At 46.0% G+C, this 16702-nt stretch overlaps 1 protein-coding gene across 2 annotated transcripts; it reads right to left on the bottom strand.

Annotated features, from left to right (window-relative positions):
• Positions 1-1622: 1622 nt before the first annotated feature.
• Positions 1623-11881, bottom strand: LOC123426982 (protein gar2). 2 transcript variants are annotated; one of them, XM_045110906.1, is made up of 9 exons: positions 11620-11881; positions 10882-10982; positions 10426-10792; positions 8380-9231; positions 7699-7750; positions 2988-3049; positions 2789-2895; positions 2604-2691; positions 1623-2261 (listed from the first exon to the last, which is right to left on the bottom strand). In XM_045110906.1, the coding sequence occupies exons 1-9, from the start codon at positions 11740-11742 to the stop codon at positions 1938-1940; spliced, it is 2076 nt and encodes a 691-aa protein (XP_044966841.1). In that variant the 5' UTR covers positions 11743-11881; the 3' UTR covers positions 1623-1937. The 2 variants fall into 2 exon arrangements, with proteins under 2 accessions (XP_044966841.1, XP_044966840.1); XM_045110905.1 differs by having other exon boundaries at positions 8380-9234; positions 11620-11880.
• Positions 11882-16702: the final 4821 nt, after the last annotated feature.

Below are 16702 nucleotides of genomic sequence, written 5' to 3'. Positions count from 1 at the left end.
ACGAGGCCTTTTCCTATCTCTGTCTCTGTCTTGGGCGATCCGGACCAAGTGTGAAGCGTCCAGCAGCTACATGTACTCCCGAGTCGGGCACAATACAAGTGTACAACTGAGCTGAGCTGAACCTGCATCGCACGGCTTTCCCGCCTCGCCTGACGATCGATTGCAGGTAAAACACTCACGTTACGTAACCTGACCGGGGACCAAAACTCTGTCTAGTAAAGCTCCATTGGAAGCACGTACGGCAACACTGTTTCTTAGGTCTAGAATTTACATGTAGGCGAGAAGAGACGTGCATGGTTCGCCCCCCTTTGCCTTCGTACAGACATCTACTCATTCCGTTTCATAATGTAAAATCGTATTGCAAACTAAAACTTATATAAGACTCATAACATAAAAATCATTTTGCAAGCTAAAACAACTTGCAAAAGAACCTTATATTATAAGATTATTTTACAAGTTAAACCACTTTGCAAAATGATCTTATATTACAAGACAAAGGTGGTAGTATATCATATGATATACTACCACCTTTGTCTTGTAATATACTACCACCTTTGTCTTTTAAAATATGTTTATATACATTTGTATGTAGTCTTTTGAGAATTTTTAAAAAAAACTTGTATTTAGGAGTAACTGACGTACGAGGCAAGGTCTAGACACCGCCTCGGCCGTCTCGCGCTCTCGCTGGCCTCAGGTAATTGTTGTAAGTTTCTTTTAAAAAAAATAGGTAATTGCTTTGTGGACAACACGGCTAGGCAGGCGGTCCGGCCGATATGCAGCATCTCGTGCACGATGTGTGTGTGCATGCAGCTCCTGCCAGCATTTGGCAGAGGCCTAGAGCATCGCATGCATGCCTGCGTGTGCTGGCCGATGCAGTGGCGGGTTTTTCGGCACCACGGAATCGGCAAAAACCAGCGAGTCAGTCAAGGGAAGCACGCAGCTAGACTCTGTGGGTGTTGATTATTAAGTGATAAATGGAAGGGTCACTTTGCAAAACCACCAACTCTGTCCCACTCTGCCCACTTGACGCGCTGTGGACTAAAACTGCACAAAAAAAAGCAAGTTGTAGGATCAAATAGGGTCACTTTGCAAGTTCTGAGATCAAACCATCACATTATGAACAAGTTGTAGGATCCCTGGTGCTATTACCTCAACAATAGAGATAATAATACTCATCTGAAAGACAGTAGATATGTTTGTTACCTTTCAGTAAGACAACAGAGATGCTTGGACTTGTGTCACCCGTGAGTTTTCGCTGGTTCCAAGATGAGAATGTACCCTCTTTGGATAAAATATGTACACTGCCACACCTACTATAACATCCCGGATCAATGGACAGGTGTTACATGCAAGATCACTACATACTCCTTCCGTTTCTAAATATAAGACCTTTTAAAGATTTTACTAGATGACTACATATGAAATAAAATGAATGAATCTATACTCTAAAGTATGTCTATATACATTCGTATGTAGTCCTTTAGTAGAATCCCTAGAAGGTCTTATATTTAAGAATTATATTTAAGAACGGAGGGAGTACAAAACTGGACAGAGGGAGTACAAGAATGCCGTATTAAAACTCCTGGAGAAGAAAGTATACACCATCACACAGTTTAACAGGATTCCATGGAAGCTGGCATAATCTATCAATAATAAATAATGTTCATATGTGCCTAACATTCTACAGCCTCATTTTTGACATTTTTCCACTCCCACGAACTCAACATAGCCAGCACAGCATGAACGCCTCTCCGATGGGGGAGCACACAAAATCACTCACGGAATATAACTCAAATATTCAGTTCCATAAAACAAGCCACTCACTAAGCTCTGCAACTAAATAGTATTTACCAAAAGAGGCTAAACTATGAGATGGCCAGGAATTTCGAGCTATCTCTGTGAGTTCCATCAGAACCAGCAGGCTGGGGATGAGCTAATCAAACGTTTGCAGTCGCACCAACATCCTGTTTTGGCTCGGTGCGTGTGTAGGTGAAGCTTCGCGTTATCGGAGTTACCATCTGATTCCCGGGTGTTACAGGTGTAGCTTGACTTGGTTTTCCGGCATCCACGGAATCAGCAGTGCCGCGCTTCCATTGAAAACTCCGAGCATTGCCTCTGATTGCTAAACGCCCACGCATAGCCCCAGGGAATGTGGGCCTTGGGTATGCGGTTCTGATGAGCCTGGAAGCAAATGGTGATGCACGAACACCACGGGACCAGGCAGGCTGCTGAGGCACTTCAACAGAGCTTTTTCGAACAACCTGCAGCACACCACTATAGTTAACAGATATGCATGACAAGTCATGGGAAGTACTCCACGTGAACACTCGAAAGTGCAAAATCTTCTGCAATTGCTCGAATATAACTTTCTACTTCCATATTTATTGATAGGCTATGATCCCATGCATGCAAGACAGAAAACATTAATGAGCATACTGATGAAAGAATGGCGCAACTAATGGAGCTTCCAGTAAAGACAAAGTATATTATCATGTTGATGTTCAATATCAAATCTTACTAGAGCAGCTCAATCATGAATGTCAACCAAAAAGTTTCAACAAAACCTATAAAAAAACATAGAAGTTAGGCCAAGGAAGTTTTACCTTCAAAATGCGTGACATAAAAGATGTTCCATTCAGCGTTAGCGCCTTCTCTGCAGATTCTTTTTCCAAGAATTCGATGTACGCTGAGCTGATAAGACAAAAAGAAATAAAAAGAACTTAGGATATTTATTACCTAAATAAATGATGATGTTTTAGACTGCTCAGAGGGGAGTAAGAATTCATACCCTGTTGGTTGACCAGTGGCACCATCAGATACAATAAGAGTTTTTAGCACGGCCCCAAACTTGTTGAAATGACAAGAAAGACCATCTTTTGTTGCGCCAAAATGTACCTAAAAAAGCCCAATAAATCAATCACTGGTGACACAGAAACTCTTCTCTTCACAACCGGAAGGGTAAAAGAAAAAGAAATAAAAATACTTACATTGCTAACAAAGACAGTTCTAGAATCAGGGGCACTTTCAGGTTGGCCTGTAGATCCACCAACTGAAAATAATAACAAAAAAAGAATCTGCTTAACAAATGAGAGGGGAGAAAACCTACAGAGCTAACATGTTAACTTAACAGGGTAAAGAAATCATACCACAATAAAGATATCTACAAGAAAAACTGGTGCAGAAACTTTACATGAAATAAAGGATGTGTTGCACAATCAACTACGGTTATTAGTTCATAGTAGATTAGTAGTAAAGGCAATGGTATGGTTCTAATAAGCTACAAGGGCCCATTTGGAAAAACTTTTTTTTTTTTGCAGGAATTTTAGAAGATATGAATTTCATAGGAAAGTTTTCCCTTGGGGCCTTTGGAACACATGGACATGAAATAAGATTCCACAGGATTGGGTTTCTACCCTTCACACTTCACAGCAAAATAAACATCCAGTCATATCTAATGGAAAATTGTCTGGCATGAAAACAGAGCTGGAGTCCCTAACTAATGTACATGTGTTTATCTGGAAGAATTGTCTGCTAGATATTTTGCATGGGAATCGGGAGAAGTTGGTGTCCCTAACTATGCCATGCACCGGAGTAATGTCAAAAGGAATTTGTTTTCTTTGAGCCAGGTACACTGCATGCAAACCAAAGAGATAAGAAGCAGAAACGAGTACATGGCTCCTACTACTACTACTTTGGTAGGTCATGGCCACCAGATCAGCTATATGTGCACGCTGGGAGTCCTCGTCGACCAAAGGATTTGATGTGCTTGTGCGCTGCAGGATGGAGTCCACCTGCAGGTGCGTCTTTTTTTAGGTCAAAAAGTGTCGTTTGTTTTCTCTCTGTAACGGTTATGTGCCAGAAAATATAAGGCAATCTAATTATTTTATAAAGTATAGTTTATTTTTTATTAGCCAAGAGATAGTTTGAGTTGGCCAGCTTGCAGCTCAAGATAGGCCATCTCCTATTTAAGGTCTGGTCGGTGCACCATGTAATGCAGGTTATATTTTATGAATAGACACGATGTGTTTTTAGGGTAAATACCCGTATCGAGTTTTGAGGGAAGCTGTCAAAAAATCCCTACGTTTTGGAAGAAGCTTTAGAAAACCTCTGTGTTCCGATTTCTCTGCGAGGAAATTATTTTGCGTGTGAGTACCATCGTCGAGATTGGTTTTCTCATGCTAAAACTTAAGGTTCAACCCCTCTACTTCGCGTACATCGCATGCGCGGGTGAGAGGTTGCTGTTGCTGAAGGTGGAGTGCCGTGAAAAATCAGGCCGCATGGTAGAAACTAGGGTTCTACCGGGTCTTGGCCGGAGGTTGTAGGGGAAAGAGGGGATCAGCTGTGGTCGCCGGCGCAGGGGCGCCGTCTCGCACGGATGGGGGCGGCGGCGCGATGGAAGAGGCGGCTAGGGTTAGGGCACCGGCTCCTAGTTGGAGCCGATCAAAATAGATTGATCTTTGCTTAATCTCAAAAGTGTTGATTACATGACTATATATAAGTTCCCTAGGCTGTAATAAACTGGGCTAAGCCCCTAATATTATTAAGATAACTGGGCCAGTTTGGCTAACTGGGCCTCTGGTCATAACATTTCTCCCCCCTGCGCAAACAGCTCGTCCTCGAGTTGGACATCTAGAAAATGTTGGCGGAACTCCTTGAGCTGCTCCCAAGGTGCCTTCGGAGGGTTGAGCTGGTCCGAAGTACGTTGTGCATCAAGGCCTGGAGTGTCACCGGTGCATTGGAGAGACCGAAAGGCATCACCAAAAACTCGAAGTGATCGTGATGGTAGCCAGAACGCAAGTCGAGCTTAGGGAATAAGCGTGGCCCTGGCGGCTCTTCCCGGAGCTCCTCCACGACCGGTATAGGAAAATTGACCCTCGTCGTCGTGGCAGTGAGAGCACAGTAATCGAGGCAGAAACGCCACGAGCCCCCGGGCTTGTGAACAAGGAGCACCGGTAAAAGGTCGCTGTGCCGCTGCAGGAGATGAGCCAACAGGGGCGGCTCGGAGTCTGCTATGGCGGTTGACAGCTGAGAGGGAACTGTTGGAGAAGTACCACCCTCGCCCTTCCACTGCACCATGCGCCCTTGATGCCAGAAAGTCATGGTCAGTGCGTCGAAGTCCCAAAGGATGGGTCCGAGCGTCCGCAAGAAGTCGACGCCGAGGATGAAGTCGTAGTCGCCCAAGTCGATGCCGGCGCACGTGATGGCGAAGGACTCGTCGCCGATGAGGAGGGGAACCTGCTGCGCAATTCCATGGCGGCGGAGACAGTCACCATTAGCCACGGTAACTCGGAGCTGCTCGCCGCCCGTCGGCTGGAGGGCCAGGCGATGCATAGTAGACACGGGCAGGAAGTTGTGTGTAGAGCCCGTGTCCAGGAGACCTAAGAGGCGCTCCCCATTAACCATCACTGGCAACAGCATCGTTGTTTCCGCTCGTATGCCGGCAAGGGCATGCAGGGAGAGCACAAGAGCGGTGGCTAACGTCGGGGCTGCCGCCTCGGCAAGCTCGGAGGGAGCTGTATCCTCCGCGACATAGTCGTCCGCCTCCAGGTAGAAGAGGCGCAGGCAGACGTGGCCTGGCACGTAGGGCTCATCGCAGTTGAAACATAACCCCTGGCGACGACGTTCGTTTTGGTCGGCCGAGGTTAGCCAACGAAACGGTCAAGTTGTTGCTGTGGCGGGCGTCCCTGTCGTCGGCTGGGCAGGCCGGCTGGGTGCAGACATAGCGGCTGAGGGGGTGGGCGAGGTGCATGGGCCGGGAACTCCTGCTGCATAGCCACCGCCCGCTGCTCGAACGCGCGGGCATAGTACATTGCCGTCTGGATGTCCTGTGGTCCGCGCATCTCGACGTCCACGCGGATGTGGTCGGGGAGGCCCCCGACGAAGAGCTCGGCCCGCTGGCGAGTCGTCACGCCAGGCGCGTGACACGCCAGGGCCTGGAAGCGGTCGGCGAAGTCCTGCACCGTGAAGGTGAAGGGTAGGTGGCCAAGCTCCGCCAACCGGCTCCCTTGGATCGGAGGCCCGAAGCGTAGGAGGCAGAGCTCGCGGAAACGCTCCCATGGAGGCATGCCGCCCTCGTCCTGCTCGAGAGCGTAATACCACGTCTATACGGCGCCTCGAAGGTGATATGAAGCGAGCCAGGTGGGATCCGACACAGGCATCCGTTGCCCCCGAAAAAACTGGTCACATTGGTTAAGCCAGCTCAGGGGGTCCTCAGTGCCGTCATAGGTGGCGAAGTCCAGTTTGGCGAAGCGCGACGGCATGTGTGTAGAGCCGCCCTGGCAGTACGGCTCATCGGCGCGGAGTAGTGCAGGGGTCGGCGTCGGGTACCCATCGGGGCCGTCGAAGCTGGAGGGCACGTCATACTGCGGGGGTGGCACCGGTGGCGACTGGATGTGCGGCGGCGCCGCCGAGGCCGTCGTGTACACCGGTTGTGACGACCCGGTCACCCAGGCCGGTAGAGGCGACGGCGAGGGGGGAACCCAGAGCTGGTGGATCGGCACCCCCGGCGCAGAGGTAGGGCCCGGCCCGGAGGTGGTTTGTGACGGCGGCAGCAGCTGCAGCAACCCGGCCGAGGGTGGCGGAGGCAGCTGCAGTGTTGGCTGCAGCGGCCAGGCGAGCGCGGCGGTTGCCGCCAGCTGTGGCGGCTGCCAGGGCAGCCACGACGGCCCGGCGCGGTCCGGTGGTGGCGCGACCGGCTGCGGCCCGTAGGGGCGGCCAGGTAGAGCCGGATACCCTGAACGGCGGTGGCCAAGTCGCGGATCGTGTCGGTCAACTCCTCCGGGGTGAGGACAGCAGGATGCGGCGCGGCAGAAGAGGCCGGCGCAGGCAGTTGCGGGGCGCCGGCCGTGCTGGTGGTGGACGGCAGCGGAAGGGTTGAGGTGGGCGGCGGCGAAGACATGATCGCAGCGAAGTTATCTGATACCAAACTGGTAGAAACTAGGGTTCTACCGGGTCTTGGCCGGAGGTTGTAGGGGAAAGAGGGGATCGGCTGTGGTCGCCGGCGCAGGGGCGCCGTCTCGCACGGATGGGGGCGGCGGCGCGATGGAAGAGGCGGCTAGGGTTAGGGCACCGGCTCCTAGTTGGAGCTGATCAAAATAGATTGATCTTTTATTAGTCTCAAAAGTGCTGATTACATGACTATATATAAGTTCCCTAGGCTATAATAAACTGGGCTAAGCCCCTGATATTATTAAGATAACTGGGCCAGTTTGGCTAACTGGGCCTCGCCAGTTTGGCTAACTGGGCCTCTGGTCATAACACCGCAACAACAGATCGGATCTCGTCATCAAGGTTCAATAAATATCATGACTTGATTGTTGTACTAAACATTCTAGCCTGCAAATGGCATTGTGAGGGCATGATGTTCACATATGCAAGGAAAACGAGGCTAGTTGTGAAGGAAGAAAGCCAACGGCTAATTGTAATGGGCAGTGGTCAGGTCTGAATTCGAAAAGTTTCGCATGTTTTTCCTATCCTACTACAATCCAAACATCTATTTTTCTCAATTCTTGTGTTTTCTATTCCCATAGAATTTGTGAGGCATGCCATCTCAATTCCTATGTTTTCCCAATTTCTACGTTTTTCTCATCATATGCTCCAAACGGGGCCTAAGAATTTCCACAAGGACATTCCGCTGAGATGATTAAGGCACTCGAAATTTATAGCAATGAGCACTTGAGCGATGCATGCTTTACATACCAACTGATGAAGCCTTCGTTGCCTCCACCAATGAACTTGAGTGCACCAGGTCCTGCAATGTAATTTAAAATAAGGTTATTATATAACAGCTGTAAAAATATAGCCCTTTAAGGCAATATTTACTGGATCTGCACATTCCCCTATACTTTGGGAATCCATCACAAAACAACACAGAAAATACAATTCTTTCACAAATGGAGTGCGGGCACAGAAGACAAGCAGAGAAGCAAATAATACATAAATGATGTAGGCAAATATATCAGCGCTGCTTATGTTCCAACAAACCTATCAGATCTGTTGACCTATCCGTATAATGTGTGTTACAACAAAATTACGACAAGATATCCAGCATGAAAATCATAGATTCTACTTCACGAGCTCAACTTACGACATGTGTGTTACAACAAAATTACGACATGTATTTTAGTTCTAGATACATCCATTTTTATCCATTTCTCCGACAAGTATTTCCAGACGGAGGGAGTATATTGCTGGATGATTTGAATTCAAACAAATTTAAAAAAGAATACATTTCTGAGCATAGCATATGAGAAGCTCAACTTTGTAGGTGATAATCTCAACCTCCTAATGCTATGGAAAACAATTTCTTACTAGTTATCCATGCACTTGGCAAATATAGAGTTTCAAAAGGAGTGAAAATGCTAGCCCTTGGAAACTTACTTTGGATTTATCGGTCATGTGTGTAACTTTAGCATGTGCAACTGTCGCATTTGATTTTATTGAGCCAACATCTTTCTTTCCAATGGGCACCTGATGCTCAAATGTGCCAGCATTTCTTGCAATTTCATGATAGGGAGGATTCCGTGTATTATTGTTAACAGATATATTTAAGATCTTTTCAGATGGTCTTGGTCCTGAGCTAGCACGTGTGTCTTGGGCTATCGACCTTCTGCTTCTTACCCCAGCAGCTCCTTCTGCCTTATTGTACCACTTTACTGATGACTCTTTGCCTCCACTAGAAGACAATTTATTCTGGTAAGGATTCACGCCATTATATCTAACTGCACCGGTGTCATCATACCGATCAGTATCGAATGCAGAATCAGCAGCCTTCTCTGTTCCGCTGTCATACATACAAGTATCCTTGGCAACATACTGATTTCTGTCATGAAACTCTACTTGATTTTCTGCTCGGACATTATCTATGTGCTCATATTCTCCATATTTTGGATCTTTTTCTCTGAAATCGAATGGTTCTTCAGTGGTAGCCAACAGAGGCCTTCTACCCAGCCTGTCAAAGACGCTTTCCGAGGAGTATCTGTCCTTGAGAACATCTTCAGCAGCCTCAGCTGCGGCTCTAAATGCTGCTGTGGCACCTGGTACTCTCACATCAGACTTCATTTTCTGCAACCTACCATTAGCTGCTGAATCTGATTCTACGGTAGACACCACAGAACGTAGTCGCTTGGAAGATGACTCCGACCTCGGGGTCGGTGGCTGCACAAGTCTGACAGCATCACGAACAGCAAACTGAAGAAGCCGGCGTGGTGCACCAATGACTTCATGGGATGTCTTCTGGAAAAAACATAAGAAAACTATTATCAGAAAGAACAAGAATTAATGGAGCAGCAGATTTTTACAGGCATTGCTAGAAAAATGGAGCTCAGGCAGAACAATAATATGTTTTGGCATTGTAGAAGTAGGCAGGGCAATAACCAAGGAGCAATGCAGAGACGGCGAGGTGAGAGGACAACAGAAACCACAGGAATTAAAAAACACGACATGAATGCAAGTGCCCAATAGAGTATTGCTAGCAAGAAAAATGTGCATCGCACAGCCTAAAATGTTCATATAACATGTTTACAACGCTACTCCCTCCGTCCCAAAATAAGTGTCTTAACTTTGTACTAGCTTTAGTATAAAGTTGTACTGAGCTTGAGACACTTATTTTGGGACGGAGGGAGTATTATTTTATTTAACTGATGCGCTACTCGGCGTATGAAAATTAAACAGCTATAAGCTGTACAGCAGGCTCAGAAATCATACATGATAGTGATATAAATAACCAAGGATAAGACACATCACAAGAATAATATGGTTGACCCATCAATTTCATGTCTGTCATGGTTGAAGCCAATCTAGTTTTGAAAGTTTAGGATGCTAAATATCAGGTTTCATAGTCGAGGGTGGAACTAGACTTCCTTGAAAGTTAAGAGCTTTCAAAAAAACGCTTTACAAAATGGAATAGGGAATTATATATACTAACTTAATTACAGACAAAAACAGAATTCAATTATCAGAAGCTAAATACAAATCTTATAACAGGATTAGGCAGGCATATCATGGTTTTGTGAATTTATAACATGTAAACAGTAAAAATTATTAATTATGCCCAAACACAAGTAGCACAAAAGCAGGTCTTTCAAATTGCATTCCCTATTAGAATTTCTTCTTCATCGACGACGGCAGACAAGATGATCAAGAATTATAAGAATATTATCAGAATACATGTGTTGTGAACATAAAAAAGAATACTGCTCAATCATGTACTCGGCAAATGAAATACAAAAACAAAGTCAATTAGCATGATTATCTAATATACTTACAACATTAGAGGAAAGCACATGCCGAGATATTAGTTTATTAATATGGGACTGCCTGATTCATGATATGACTTGCATCTAACATAAAACAACAGAAAAGGCATGCCATGAATGTGGTGACATTTTGAAAATCAGATTATGTGATTGGGAGAGCCTTAGAGACCTTGACTGGCCGTGTGTCCTCCTCTCTGCCTCTTTTTCTATGGTTATGCATGTCCGGTGAGCGGGTTCGTCTTACAGCCTGTGTATGATTAGTTTTTTCCTCTGCATGCGAAACAGGAGCTACAACACTTCGAAGGGGAACAGCGTCTGATTGTTCTCGAACAATTCCTCCCCATTCCCTCTTCGGTTGAACTCTTGTTGTTTTCTGAGTTTCAGCTTCAGGTACACGACTAGTCTGTGCATTGCTAGATGAATTATGCAGAGGCAATCCTCTAGCAGTACTGCGAGTGTTTTTAGCTTCATCATTAGCAGAGACAGCTTTGGATTGCACATAAAGATGCAAATTTGAGGAGAGGTGATCCCACAACCTGCATGACCATAGATTATCAGTATAGCCAGATAAATGGTAATACAACAAAAGAAACTTAGTTACAATGATTTGGATGGAGCAAATAACCAGGATACGAATGCATTGTTGTCATCGCCTAAGAAAACCAGCAGCTCCTTTGCAGCCTCATCCTTCCGTCTTCCATTCCTGAGCAACACCACGACATACTCCTGTCACGCAAAAATAAATAGTTAGATCAGCAACCTCAGTGGTGCGTGGGCTTGTACAATGAAGGCACACTTCATATCAACTGTTTTAAGGCATCCGTGTCTTCAGCAACCTGTATAGGCAAGGTCCATTCAAAACAAACTAAGCTCCGACAGACAAATCAGCCAATGGGAGCACTCCAATTAGACATGTACTGAAAACTGGACCAATTCTTGAACTCGGCAACAATAATCAACAAGCAATCTCATCCCATATTGGTTAGCTAATCCTCAATGCTCCCTTAGAAAATGCATAATCTCATCCCACATACTGCAAGCACCATCTACTCCACAGGTCAAGTGCAGCGCCTGAACTTGGGTGGGAAATTAAACAACCCCACAATCCTCATCAGAACATAGGAACCGAACCTAAACCCCAATGCAGATAGCACGGTACTGCGCATGAACCTAAACTAACCCAATTCCACCATCACACGCGATCCCGAGAAATCCGAACATTCGGCTAACCTTATCTACTCCTACAGGACCAGATCATACCGACATAACCGCTAGGGTTTTAGCGATGGATCGGGGGACCACATCTCATCGCGCGGGGTGGGGGTGGAGGTGTGGGTGGGGGGAGGGGGGGGGGGGCACTCACCACGAGGGTGTCGTCGGTGTAATCTCCCATGAGCTCATGGAGCTTCGCCCTCACGCGCTGCCGCAGCAGCGCCACCCCCTCGGCGCTGAAGTTGGCCTTGAAGGTCCTCTCCCCGCCGTCCATCGGGGGGACAACCCTAGATTCCCGCCCTCCCCGCTCCGGCAATCCGGGCGACGGACGCCCTCGCGTTTACGGCACGCGCGCGAGAGGTGCGAGACGGGGGCGGCGGGGAGGGGGGACGGGCGCGGCGTTGGGGCGGCACCAGGGGAGCGTCCGGGGTATGCAGTCCTGGAGTGTGACGAAGGGACGCGTGCGTCCGTGTGGGCGTAGCCGTGCCGAGGGAGGGCGTAAGTTTTGCGGTGGGGCTCTCACGTTTCTCCTGGGTCCCGTTGGCAGGAGGGGGGGCGGTGCGGCCCATGGTTGTGGCTTGTGGTCGGATCGGCGGTTGCTGACCATCGATATTGCTGTGCCCCTTGAGTAATCTATAAATTCAGGGGTTTCACGAAAAAAAAAATCACTCTATGAGGCAATGAGGACATGTCAGCTTTAGAGACAGTTCTTTTAACTTAATTCTGAAGAATTACTGTCCGAAAAATTATAATTACAAAAGAACTCGTTTCTTCCCCAGAAATCATCTGAGAATTACCAGAATCAGTAGTGCATTTCAGAATTGTGGAAACCTCGCAATTCTCGTAATTCTAACTAGCCCCTCAAAAGAAAACCTTTCATTTTGAACTCCTACCCATTGAACAACCAAAATACGTCCAAATTGCCACTATGGCCAGACCGCTAAAAAGCCAAAACGAGCCTCCCCACTCCCGCTCCCCCCCCCCCATGCCCACGCTCGTGCTCGTCCCACCCCCAGCGCTCGAGCTAGGGTTGCAGCCGCCAGCCATCGGATCCGCCGACGGCCGCTACCCTACTCCGTCGCCCCACACCCCAGCCTCGACCTTGTCAGATCCGCCGACGGGAGGCTCCTGCACTTTGCCCGAGACCAGCCACCCCTTCTCCTCCTCTCCTTCCCGCCGGGCCGCCACTTCTCGACGGCGGTCGTCACCCTACTCCGTCGCCCTAGACCCTGGCCTCGGCCTCGTCAGATCCGTCACCGGGAGGCTCCTGCGCCGCCGCCCAAGACCGGCCGCCCCTTCTCCTCCTCTCCTTCCCGTCGGGTCGCCACTTCCAGGATTTGCAACTCGTTTTGTTTTCGTATTAGACATAAACTGTTAGAAATAATACAGTGTTTGCAATTCATCAACCATTTCAACTTAAGGGCGTTTGAGACATTTTAACACACAACTCATACAACAATTACATGCTAGAATCACAGAAAAGAACTGGACAGTTAATTCTATGACCAGACGTTTTTGTGGGCAGTTTCCTAGAATTATAATTCTACAGAATTACGAGGTGAAAAGAATTGGCCCTTAAGTTCATGGCAAAGTTGGTGGGACAAATACTTTACCCAACGAACCAAACCGGGATGAAGATGGGATAACATTATATGCGTTCGTTACTTGCCTTATCCATGAAGTCATGTGGACTTTAACCTTAGTACACTCGTCGTTAAGGTCGGAGCTGTCGGCCGCTCGCGCGTATGGTCATCCGATGGCATGTGCCGTCATGGCTTGTTTGCAGCTATTTGTGGGATGGCTTCGATGTTCGAGCTTGATGGTGAAGTCGGAGTCACTTGTTCGAAGCAACCGATGATGACGATGACGCTTGCGACTCCGCGACGGATGTCTTTCTTCTTTGCAGTTTCGGATCACATGTCGGTGACCAGGTTGATCAGTGGTGTCGTGTCATATGGGTTGTGTATTGTATCGGTTTTAGCCTGGTTTTCTGACAATCAATCGGTCAATTTTCTTCTACTTAATCAATGAAAATGGCAAAAAAAATGCCTCGTTTAAAAAAAATAGTAAACCCAGGTAATTACCACCCTTGCCCATTCAAATTTCCACCCTCCCATCACTTTGTCCAAAAAAAGTAAGAAATGCCTAACCTAGTCATAACATATTGTTTATTATGTTGAAAGGCTGTTTTTTTGCTTTATAATACAAAGCGGAGGGAAATCCTTTTTCGTCAAAGGCTAACTTTTTGTACTGAAATGCTATCGAAAATTGTTGATTGCGTGTATGGGTTTTCCCGCGGGGTTAAAAACGACGGGGGTGTGGATGGGAGCCTTTTTATCTCCGCAGACGGGTATGGGGACAGGGACGGCCATGGAAAGGTTGTCGCATGGACGGGGATGTGAGTCCAATACCCGCATGGGTGATCCCCATTGCCAGCCCGAGTCGCATGGGGAAGTTGAGTTTTCGTCGTGTGTGGGATCGAGAAGTGGCGTCTAGAAGGGGTGAATAGGCGTTTAACAAGATAAAAGGCAGTTTTTTGTTTGCTTGAGTTTTAGGCAGATTTTTGCACAAGTTAAGATACATCCAAAGCTTCCTACGTATGCATATCTAGAGATTGAGCAGCGGAAAGTAAATATCATGCAAATGCAAGAAAGTATAGGGTGGTAGAGTTGGAAGATCAAACGCAATGAAGACACGATGATTTTTGGCATGCTTCCGATAGGTGGTGCTAGTGTACGTCCACGTTGATGGAGAGTTCAACCCATGGAGAGTAACGGCTACGCGATTCCACGGGGGGCTTCACCCACGAAGGGTCCACGAAGAAACAACCTTGTCTATGTTATCATGGCTTACGTCCATGAAGGACTAGCCTCGCTCGGGTATATCTTCACAAAGTAGGCGATCTCCTTGCCCTTAAAAACTTCTTGGTTCAAATCCACGTGATTTGGAGGTCTCAAGCGACACCTAACCAATTTAGGTGACAACACTCTCCAAAAGGTAATAGATATTGCATTGATGATGAACTTCTTGCTCTTGTGCTTCAATAGATAGTCTCATCAACATCTAATCACTCCCTGACAGAAAATTGGCTTGGTAGAAGAGGCTAATTGGATGGAAAACAACTTGTGGAGGCTAGAAATCAAGGATCTGTTGGTTGGAGTGGAATCCCTTGATCTCAACACATGAGTACGTAGTTCTCTCTCCGAAAATTAATGGTGGAAGTGTATTTTCGTTCTCAGGGCTCTCTGAGAGAAAGAGGTGGTGGAAAGGTATATATAGCATTCACCAAAAATTCAATCGTTACAATATTATTGCCCAACTCGGTGACACCGGAGATAAATCTCGATGGCACCAATTAGTGCAAAAGGTTCCAACTTTTTTCTTTTCGGTGAGACCGAATGAAACAACTCGGTGAGATCAATTAAACCTATGCAGATCCAACACTTCAGTGGTTCCGAGTATTTCATCTTGGAGATTCTGGAAATAAATATTTTGATACTAGAAGGTTGGTCACTACTTTTCGGTTGCACCGAACCGTATCTCGGTTGCACCAAGATTCTAGGATTTTGGCTTAGGCTTTGTCATGGGTGACTCGATGGCACTGAAAGAGACACTTCGATGTGACCGATTTGGCTTTTAAGGTTTTGGATAGAATTGGATATGAGAGGGTGTTTGAAGGTTTTTTGTGGCAAATCTCTAAGCACTTGAGCAATCAGATCATCATTAATACCACATCCCCTTTTAATAATATTAGCTTTCCTATGGAATCAATGTGATCAAGATCACTTAAAGCAAAATGTAGAGTCTTGAAGATTTTGCTAATATGTTTCCTTTGCACCGTAGGGGTTCCTCATTACATATCCTAGCCATGCCAATCTTTTGAACATTTCCTGAAATATTCTGGATAATACTATTAATCCAAAAGAAAATGTATGTTGTCATTAATCATCAAAACGATCGAGGAAGCATTTGTGCTTTCAGTTTCCCCCTTTTTGGGTAATTGATGACAACATACAATCAAAGCTTCAATTTGGGATAGGAAACATAATGTATGATAGCTTTGAGAGACACATGACTAGAGCAAACTCTCCCTACAAGTGTGCAATCCTCTTTAGAGAATATTTGCTTTTGGAATGCAGGAGCACACAAGGATGGGAAACAAGACAAGTCGTATGTATCTTGGCTATATGCATGAGAACAAACATGTGTGAGTGATATATATTCATATTCATGGGTTTCTTTTGCAAAAAATATCATGAGCATGCGTGAGATGCATATACTTGCCTTGAGTTACTTGAGTGTTTACTTGAAGAAACGTGCTTCAGAAAACAAAGGTTAGATAACACAAGAGTATTTCTTCAAAACAAATGCAAAAGTTTCAAGGATACCAAGATTTAGATGACATGTAGAAGAAATGATATTCTTTTGAGATTAACACGTATCCAAAAGATTTTTTAAGGATTTTCAATGAAATATCAATAAAGTTGTCTCTCCTAAATGTGGAACCTCCTCTCTCTTGAATCTTAGCAAGCAGATATTGGGAGTAGGTAGGGTGAGATAATTTCGAAACCATTTAGAACATTTTTCATATGTTTCTCCACTCTTAGAAACATATAGAACTCTCTCTTTTTGTGCATGTTGATAGATCATTCTTCCTCCTCCACTAGAAGTATACTTAAGATTTGATCGCTCTTCCCCTTTATACAAGATTTGATTACTCTCTCCCCCTTTGGCATCACTTTCCAAGAAGGGTCCTAGAGTGGGGGTCATTGAGCGTCTTAGCAAGCAGGTAGTAACGCATTAGAGAGAACGCAATCATTGGGTGGAGCTGGAAACAAGTTATAAAGAGAGTATTTGCAAAGGGTTTTCGAAAGAAGCAAGTTAGTGACTCCGAGAGTGAATGAATTGGTGAGACCAAAAACATATTCAGTCTTCAAGGCACATCGGTGTCACCGAGAGGATTCATGTCGGTTGGACCGAAGATATTTTATGCAACATTGTTGCCATCTTGATGACTCCGATCCATTCCATCGAGAGACTCTGACGTCGAAACAGAAACTTTGAATTGACAAACTCAGCTCACTAGGCAATGAAATTTCAGAAAGATTTGTTATGAATTTGAATAGGATTTTCAAGAAATTTGTAATGGTAGAATCCAACTAGATGAGGATTGATTGTTTAGCAAGAAGATGAAAATGAGACTTTAAATCAATCAACAAACTTCATCTAGATGA

The sequence above is a fragment of the Hordeum vulgare genome, chromosome 2H, assembly GCF_904849725.1.
Source record: "Hordeum vulgare subsp. vulgare chromosome 2H, MorexV3_pseudomolecules_assembly, whole genome shotgun sequence".
Lineage (NCBI taxonomy): Eukaryota > Viridiplantae > Streptophyta > Magnoliopsida > Poales > Poaceae > Hordeum > Hordeum vulgare.
Note: the sequence above shows the minus strand (reverse complement) of the source record. Positions and strands in the feature narration are given on the sequence as shown.

Excerpts from the sequence above, each read along its gene's own strand:
- LOC123426982 (XM_045110905.1), bottom strand. The coding sequence starts at position 11,742 with ATGGACGGCGGGGAGAGGACCTTCAAGGCCAACTTCAGCGCCGAGGGG. Across the intron at positions 10,793-10,881 it reads AACAATGCATTCGTATCCTG|GTTGTGGGATCACCTCTCCT; the intron begins GTTATTTGCTCC and ends ATGGTCATGCAG. Across the intron at positions 3,050-7,698 it reads AACGAAGGCTTCATCAGTTG|TTGGTGGATCTACAGGCCAA; the intron begins GTATGTAAAGCA and ends TATTATTTTCAG.